Below are 9,491 nucleotides of genomic sequence, written 5' to 3'. Positions count from 1 at the left end.
TTGAGTGTAACACAATATTATTCTTTGTAGTAATAATTTATGTGAAAATAATATATAATTATGCCATCACATAAACAACTTAATGTTTCTTTTTATGAATATTTAACTATTTATACACATAACGACTATGTATTATACTCAAAAACTTTAAGTAAACATCGTACATTATATATGTGTATCTTTTCCTTTCTCTTTCTCTTTTCACACATCTTATCTACATAATTTTTTTTTGTTGAGAAGTCATAATTGAATTAATAAACATATAAATAACACTTCCCATCATAATGATATACACACACACACTCACTCACAACACAAAGCGTTGATCGCAAGGCGCTCTCTCATCACACAACAAAAGCAAAGAGAGAGGTCTCTCTACCTCCCTCTCTTCTTCTCCTCCACATCTCTCTCAAACCCTCCTTCTTCTTCTTCTTCAAACTCTCACCATGTCAGCCAAAGGCACAGACTGCGGCAACCACGGCAAGATCCGCCAAAGACGCTTACGCGCATTCTGCGCCTGCTTCTTAATCTTCAATTTCATCCTCCTCGTCACAATCCTCCTAGTCTGGGCCATACTCCAACCCACAAAACCAAAATTCATCCTCCAAGACGCCACCGTTTACGCCTTCAACGTCACCAACCCAAACCTCCTCACCTCCAGCTTCCAAGTCACCCTCTCTTCTCGCAACCCAAACGACAAGGTCGGCGTCTACTACGACAAGCTCGATGTCTACGCCGTTTACCGCAACCAGCAAATCACACTCCGTACACAAATCCCACCCACCTATCAAGGCCACAAAGACATCAACGTTTGGTCCCCTTATATCTACGGCAACAGCGTTCCTGTCTCGCCCAACAACGCCGAATCTCTCTTACAGGATCAGAGCTCCGGGGCCGTGATGCTGTTGATCAAAGCTGATGGACGGGTGAGATGGAAAGTTGGGAGTTTTATTTCAGGGAAGTACCATTTATACGTGAGATGTCCAGCTTACATAACCTTTGGTACGAGGAGCACTGGGATTGTGGTCGGGCATAACGCCATTAAGTACCAGTTAGTCCAACAGTGCAGCGTCAGTGTTTGAGAAGAATATGATGAATGAAGGAAGAAAGTTCCACATGCTCGCCGTCGCCGAGTATCTCTATTTAACGCCGTTAGTTTTTTTTTGTTTGCATAATTATGTGTTGCGAATTGGAATATTAAATCTTCGTCTTTTTTTCTTTAGTTATTACACGTTGGATTTAAGAGTTTGAATTGTACATTAGGCTAAAGAAATAAACGGGGAAAAATTATAAGAAGAAAAAAAAAAAAAAAAAAAAACGAAATATATGAGATAATATTTAGCTTAATTATAGTCGGTGACAAGTTGTATGATTTTTATATGAATGTGATAAGTGTTTTATTTTTATTTAAAATTTTAATAGATAAGAACTTATGTGTCTATTAATTGGAGGTTGTGCTGTCATTTTCTTTCATTACTCTGTTGTTGCTTACTCGTTGTTCACTTTTGTTCTTTTCTTTATTATGATTTTCTTTAAAAATAAATAAATCATAAAAAATTTCTTAATTATTAAAGTAGTAAATTGTGATTGATTTGTATACATTAAACATGATAGCAATAGTAATTCTACTAAAAGAGACATGACACACCAATCATAATCTACCGTCTTAATAAATTGTAAATTAAATTTATATTGAATTTTTTAAAGGATACGAATGCCGTCAACATTAGGGTATGGGCACTTGTATATATGTATATTTCCAATTTCCTTTGATAATTATTATTGACACTTTGCTAGTTATAGTGAAATTTTCCATGTGCGACCATAGGAGGCGAAATTAAATTCAAGTTCATATAGAGTAAAATATAAAACTCCAAAACGTAGAAATACATTAATACAGCTAGTGAATAGGACGAGTTAGGAATGGGCCTGTGTTTGAAAGGTTGTAGTTTAATCAATAATCACTGTGCCATTGATTTACAAAAGGAAATAGAGGTCGGAGCATTGAATTATTGGGGGGGTCTTGGCGTGTTTGGGGAGGGTTTTTCTAACTTCCACATGGCCCTTGGTGGTGGTCCTTTTCAAGAACAAAACCTCTACCTCTCACCTGCCCTACGTAATAATAATAGCTTGATAGAAAGGGACTTTCATTATGTCTTTAAGTAATGGCCCATATCTACCTTTAATTTTAATGAAAGATTTAACCACCCAACGCATGCTTAAAATATGTGATTTGTTAAACATAAATATTGGGCAAAGATAGGCTGCCCTATTTGCGATGGAAAAGTTAATTAATATCTTAAGCGTATTGGTTTGACAATTATTTTTAAAAACTTTTTATGAAAAAAAAATTGATTTTTTTACAACTTTTTATATTTCAATTAACAAATGTCTTAAAAACCCCTATTAACAAGATCCAAAAGCCAAAATGAGACTACAACATAGGAGTACACTAATTTTGTGATTATTTTCAATCATAAGGAGTACACTAATTTTGCGATTATTGGATGTTGGTAAAGTAGCCATTTTTTATTTATCGCGACTTGCCTTTTCAAAGACTGAAATTGGATTTATTTGGAAGGGTAATGGTCAGTCACATGAAGTTGCTATGAAGTTGTAGGCAAAAGTAGGTTTAGGTCGGTCAAGAAAGGCTAGTAGAATGTACAGTCTGTTAGTGGGCGTGTTTAGACTTGACCAGGATATTCACATTGGAAAGTCCTTCACTTCAGCCTTTTTTTTATTTTGCGTATGGGCCGGGCTTGGGCCATGAAATGTGGAAAATGAAGTCTTATGGGGCCGGGCTGGGTCAATGGGCAATAAGAAACAAAATGTGTTCAAATGGAAAAATTATTTCAACACTCGTAGAATAATGCTACCATTTCTCACATGAGTCATTTAGTAAGTGGTACTTATTTTTTTGGCAAAAGTTTTCTCATGTAAAAGGACATGGCAATGTATTAGCACATGCCTTGGCTCGTCCAGCTCTCGAAACTCATAACGTTTGGATGGAGAATCTCCCACAAGCTCATAAAGTGACTTATTATAATGTAAGAAGAGAAATTATTGTTATTAGAGTATATCGAACAATTCCCCGATTCAAATGAAATTGCTTAATTTAATCAACCTCTAGTTGAGTTTATATGAAAGTACTATTCTGCTAATAAGAACATTTTTTTTCATGGGTGCTTTGACAGTGAAAGAAGATGTGAATTTTAAAAAAAAAAAATTCTCGAATTGGTCATGGAGAAAGGGGAATAAAGGAAAATGACAGGTCCATTATATAGTTTGTCTTTTTGGGCAGACAACAATTCTAAAGTTGGTCCAGATTGATTTACCATTCTCTTAAGAGTTTTCTGTATTGCTGGTTGCCAAGAGAAATGGTACACGTCTTCTCTACTCTAGGAATACATAGAATCGGTGCTCTTATCTTATGAGTGTCGGATTGCTAGCTATTTTGTGGCATGTGTGGTTGTGTCTAGTCAAGGTAGAAAAAGTGTTATCAAACTAATGCTATGTTTGGAAGTTTTGAGAGAGACGAGAGTAGATGAAAGGAGAGTAGTGGAGAAGAAAGTAGGGGGGAATGATCATCCTCCACTTTCTTTGGATGTTTTTAAAACTAAGTAAGGGGAAGCAAATAATTAGTATTTTTATTTGTAATTTTGTTAATATAAGGGCAAATTTAGTAATTTATTTAGTCAAACATTTTTATACTCCACTCTCCCTCCAAAACCCTTCAAATCCCTCCTCTTTTTTTCTTAGAAAACATTCAAATAAGATAATTTAATTACTCTCTCACCCTTCACTCTACTCACCCTCTTTCTTTCAACATCCAAACATAGTATAAGGTTTATTGGGGGCATGCATGTGTAGCTTTCTTATACAGGGCCTCAAAATGAATGACTTATTAAATGTTCACGAGTTCATTAAACTACAATAATGCTAAACCACAATGGATAACAATCATAAATATAGTACAGGAGTTTGACAAAACCTACGCAAAACAAGTGGCCAACAAGAAAATGGCATTTATTATAGACCTATAGAAACAACTTTCTTCAACAATCTCTGCCTATCCGGAGGCACAAAATTAAGTCTATGATTTTACAAGGCAGATTTGGCGTTTGCTGACTAATAAGATAAGCGGTGTATATTGTAAAATAGTAAAATGTGATGCTGTTATGCACATAGTTGTCAAATCGTGAATCATTGTAAATAAATTTTTTACTTTTTGTATTGTATTATGAGTCTATTTGGATAGAACTTATTTTGCTGAAACTGAAAACGGAAAACACTGTAGCAAAATAATTTTTAAATGTGTGAATAGTACTGTGGGACCCATTTTTAATGAAAAAGTTACTGAAAAGTGAAATTTGTGGGACCCATAAACAGTGCATTTGTGCACTGTTCATGGCTGAATAGTCAAATCTTGCGGCTGGGTTTAAAAAAAAAAAAAAAAAGGAAGCAAAACGCGGACGTGGGACGCAAACGTGAGATCCAAACGCCCTCTATATCATATATCAAAAAATACACAAACACTTAATAAAATTTATAAAAATATAGATATACATATATAGATGGAATATTTATTATAAATTGAATATATTCAATTAATGACTAATTTATTCATCACTTATGTGATAATATTTAACAAGATAACTAAATAAATCAAACTAGTACGTGTTTATAACATACATATTCAAATTACTTAAATTCAAAAGTGATAATATATTACGAATGACCCAAAAATAATAATTTATTTTCATCATATTGGCTAATCAACCCCATCTAAAGTCAATGCTATCATCATGTTTAACATTTTGCAAACTTATTTCTTCATTAAATTTTTTTTTATCGTCATTATCATTTACTATCTCTTATTATTATTTTTATTTTAATAAATTTTAAAAATTTCTTCTTGGCATTCTAGTTTCTTTGACTTATAACAATATTGACAAAAACAAAAAATAATTATATTTTCAATTAATATCTTATTCATAATATAGAAAATAAACTTGTAAATATTAAAGTGAAGTGTAAGTGTGTATTGTGTAATCCAAATTTTGTAGAAAAAAGAAAGGGGAAAAAAAACTTATGAATATGTTATTTTATAAGGTTAAATTAAGCAACCTAATAATTTTGTGTTCAAAACAAGTCTAACAACTTGTAAGATTCAAATAAAAGTACAAATTTTAATAAAAAATCTCATTTTAAAGCATTTGTTTATGTATCGTATGATACGTATGATTTTACAATACAATACGATACGATACGATTCATACGATACACACTATATCGTACAATTTATGAGCACTTACGATACGCTGATACAATACGAAACTTTTTACACGCAATACGTATTGCGTATCGTACGATACTAACAACTATGGTTATGCATGCCATGAAACACACACATATTGCAGTTTTGTAGAGAGAACCGATTACTCAAATAAAATCTTGTTTTTTATTGCACTACCCTCATGCATCAAGAATGAATCGTCCATCCACATCACATTTTCTAGGAAGCTAATGGAGTAGTAGATGGACTTACAAAGAGGGATAGGGAACAAGGGAGTAGATTTGAAGACCTTGTAATTATTCTTGGTATCTTGTAATTATTCCTAGGATCTTTTGCAGATGGACATTCCCCACGACCCCCTTTTGTATCCAGCCATGTATCGCGAATGACTTAGGATAGAACTGATGTATTAAGGGGACGTTTGGTTTGCTGTGATGTTCAATAATGTGATGCACATTACGATGATGTGACATTAATGTTATATTATTATATTGAGATTACATTAATATAAGATTATAATAATGTAATATTACAATATAATGTAACATTACGGCGAACGAAACGCCACTTGATAGTTATATGAAATAAAGTCTCATCTTCTACCAAAAAGAAAAAAAGGCTACACATAAGAAAACATGCTCGCATGATCTGGCCCAATGGGCAAGTTATATTGAAATTAGGATAATCAAGGGCTTAGAAAACATGATTTTATATCAACCATGGCCGACATGACTTTGGTGATTGGTAGGTTCATTGGTCCAAGATGCCAGGCTGATCAATGCTTTCACAACATTAAAGTTTTCATTTTTGATCACAATCATTTTGATCGCAAATTCTAGTCTTCAACACTTAGTGCCTTTGCCAAGCACTGAAATTATATTTCAGCTATTTTTTGCGTTTTTTGGGATTCCAATCACTATTCATGGACCACCAAACTTAGCAAAACGTACATTTTAAGGTAAATTTGGGCCTCGCAGCACTATTCACACTTTTAAACATTATTTTACTGTAGTGTTTTTAGTAATAAATTTTCAAATTTCAACAAATAAGCGGTATCTAAACAGATCCTTAGACTTACAAAAGCCAACTAGAATGCAAAAATAATGTCGACATCCAGAGATAAATCATTATCTACATCAACATTTGTTCCAAGTGAGCAAACTTTTAGTTCCAAGCTAACCGAAGGCACCAAAAAAACTGGGTATTATTATTATTATTATTTACGTACTGGGTAATATCATTTAAATGCCTTTTAGGCCGTATATGTAACAATATTGAACTTTGGCAGTATATGTAGGAAAAACATAAAATTAAGGACTTCAGCCGATTTCAACCAACACTTCTCTAATTTGGGTCTGTTTGGTTGTTGAGAATGTAGAATGTAAAGAGCTGTAAGATCTCGACACTTTAAGCTTACAAGATTTTAAAATCCAAAGAGTCAAAAGTTATATTTTTTTCAGATAAAATTAAAATTTGTACTTGTATCATGTTATAGAAAACACATATATAAAAAATAAATTGTAATTGTTTAAAATAATCTTATATACATTATTTTAGTAACTACAGAATTAATAATTTGACTGTTATGTATAATTTGAAAAGATGAATACCCATTTTTTAATTTTAAAATTAACTCTACTTAGATTATTTTACGAAAGAAAATGTGACAAGTTGGAATTAAGTATCACATTAGTAATTCTCACGTACACAAAGTGATGATTGATATTTTCTACCTAAAATATGAGAGTTAGAATTCTCACATCACATGGGAATTGAGATGTTCATATAGGTTGTAATTCTTGAGAATTTTTTCAGACAAAAGATTGAGGTAGTATTTTTGCATATATTTTGTGTTGTGGAGCTCTGCTTTTATAGGACTTTGAGTGAAGCCAAGTGCTCCATTAGGAGTCTTGCTACTAATGGGTTTGGTATTTCTAAGCTTACTGGAGTTATAATCATAAGCTTGAAAACTTAAAAGTCATGAGCAAATAAATAACTGACACCAATGCATCCATTTTCCTTACATAGTAGTACAAACGTTATACAAAACAAACAAGAGATTTACATCGATTGTATGAGTCCACACTCTTCAATTCTTGATAGTTAAGTCTTTCTTTTACAGCCTCCAATGAGAATTCCACTCTTTTCATGATACCCATATTCGGCTTCAGTATCTTTGCAGTGTCTAGCCAATTTGCCTTGGTGACCTGAAATTCAACAATACTTCCTCTACAAAGCTGGTGCGCTGGAATGAAAATATCTATGGCTATTTATGGGAAGGTTGCAAGTGTTATGGGTCACAAATAAAGGTGACAAGGTAAGCTCAAACTCATTTACCCACCCAAACTCATCCACTCTAATTAAACTCAAACCCACTCAATTATTAGTTGGGATAAATGAACATCAACCCAATTAGACCCAGTAATTATTGGGTTTAACTAAAAACTCATTGAGACCCATTTGAACCAAAAACAATATATTCAAATTCAACCCAGCCATCCTACTCTCACGTGTGAGGCAGATGATAGCTTATTTTGGTCATTTACAAGCACTGGTATTTATACCTCTAAGTCTGGATATAGGTTCTTGAAAGCTGAAAATCAAGCCGAATTAGATGAAGAGCAGAGGATGCAAGAGAAACATCTGTGGAGGGCACTCTGGTCTGTCCAAGTTCCTAACAAAATTAAAAACTTGATGTGGAGGGCATGCCGAAACTCATTGCCAACCAAAGACAATCTGGTGCGTTGAACAATCCTCGACAACCCGACCTGTGATCGCTGCAAGCAGGCTCCTGAATCAGCTCTCCACGCTCTGTGGTCATGCCTAGAATTAGACGTGGCTTGGGAGGATGACATGCAATGGCAATGCCAAAGAAACCGCACCTTTGTGGACTTTAAGGAACTACTTTCATGGCTCATCACGAACCAGCAGGATCTGGAGCTCTTCTCCACTTCGGCTTGGCTAATCTGGACTCAAAGGAATCAGGTACGCTTGAACAAACCCAGCATCAGCTCTCATCAGCTTGCTGCAGCGGCAAAGGAGGGTGTGGCTTAGTTCACACAGACTATTCCTCTGCCATCATGTTCTCGATGTGCAACCACTTCCACTCAGACCAGGTGGCGTCCTCCAACACAAGAAATGGTGAAAATTAATTGTGTTGGTGCTACTTTCAAAGAACAAAAAAAATCCGGCATCGGTGTGGTGATCCGAGATGACAACGGCATGGTCTTGGCATCAATGGCTAAACGATTACCACAGCTATACACAGCCTTGGAGATTGAGGCAATCGCAGCTTCAACAGCACTGGCTCTTGCAGCACAGGTGGGATTTCATAGCGCCATATTGGAGTCAGATTCACTTATGTTAGTTTCGGCTTTGATCAACAACAGCACCTACCTTTCCTCAGAGGGCTTGTTACTGGAGGATATTAGATTTATGCTAGTTTTTTTAATCAATTACTTTATTCTCATATAAAGAGAGAGGGTAATAAGGTTGGACATAAATTAGCGAGACGTGCTATTTGTATTTCAGATTTTTCGGTGTGGATAGAGGATGTTCCACCACCCTTACTTTCTGTGGTCCTAGATGACATTGTTGGTTTTTCTTAATAAAGTTGGGTATGTTCCTTCTCAAAAAAAAAGTAGCCATTTGTGTCTCCAAAATTAACCTGAGTCTAGCTTATAACAAGTTCAGTTCTTCTCGGTTTAACATGCTGAAGAATTTGGGTTCTTTGGCCTTGTCAAATGATGGCTTTACAGGGCAAATTCCCGTTGAGATTTCATGCTTCACAAGGTTGGTTACTCTCAATTAATCATCTACTGATTCTTTCTTGAGCATCACTTTGCTGAAAATTGAGAACCCAAATTTAGCTATGCTAGTTCAAAACGTTTCAGAATTTGTGGAACTCTATCTTGATGGTGTAAAAGTATCACCTCAAAGGAATCAGTGGTCTCAGGCCTTATCATCTTCACAGCCAAATCTAAGAGTGTTATGCATGTTGCTTAATCATCTCTCAGGTCATCTTGATTCCTCCTTTTTGATTTTATCATTCAGTATGTTCAAGAATCTGACCCAAATAAACCTCACGGATAATCATTTAACAAATCAGTTTACTTCAACTCACTGGGAAAAGCTTCTGAATCTAGTGAGACTTCATGACTTGTGTTACAATTCACTAGAAGGGAGTATTCTGGTG

At 34.7% G+C, this 9,491-nt stretch overlaps 1 protein-coding gene across 1 annotated transcript; it reads left to right on the top strand.

The window, feature by feature from the left end:
• Positions 1 to 227: 227 nt before the first annotated feature.
• Positions 228 to 1,450, top strand: LOC142610427 (NDR1/HIN1-like protein 1). The gene has a single exon (XM_075782241.1). The coding sequence runs from the start codon at positions 447 to 449 to the stop codon at positions 1,080 to 1,082; it is 636 nt and encodes a 211-aa protein (XP_075638356.1). The 5' UTR covers positions 228 to 446; the 3' UTR covers positions 1,083 to 1,450.
• Positions 1,451 to 9,491: the final 8,041 nt, after the last annotated feature.

This window comes from Castanea sativa, chromosome 9 (genome assembly GCF_040712315.1).
Source record: "Castanea sativa cultivar Marrone di Chiusa Pesio chromosome 9, ASM4071231v1".
In the NCBI taxonomy this organism is placed as follows: Eukaryota; Viridiplantae; Streptophyta; class Magnoliopsida; order Fagales; family Fagaceae; genus Castanea; species Castanea sativa.
Note: the sequence above shows the minus strand (reverse complement) of the source record. Positions and strands in the feature narration are given on the sequence as shown.

Excerpts from the sequence above, each read along its gene's own strand:
- LOC142610427 (XM_075782241.1), top strand. The coding sequence starts at position 447 with ATGTCAGCCAAAGGCACAGACTGCGGCAACCACGGCAAGATCCGCCAA.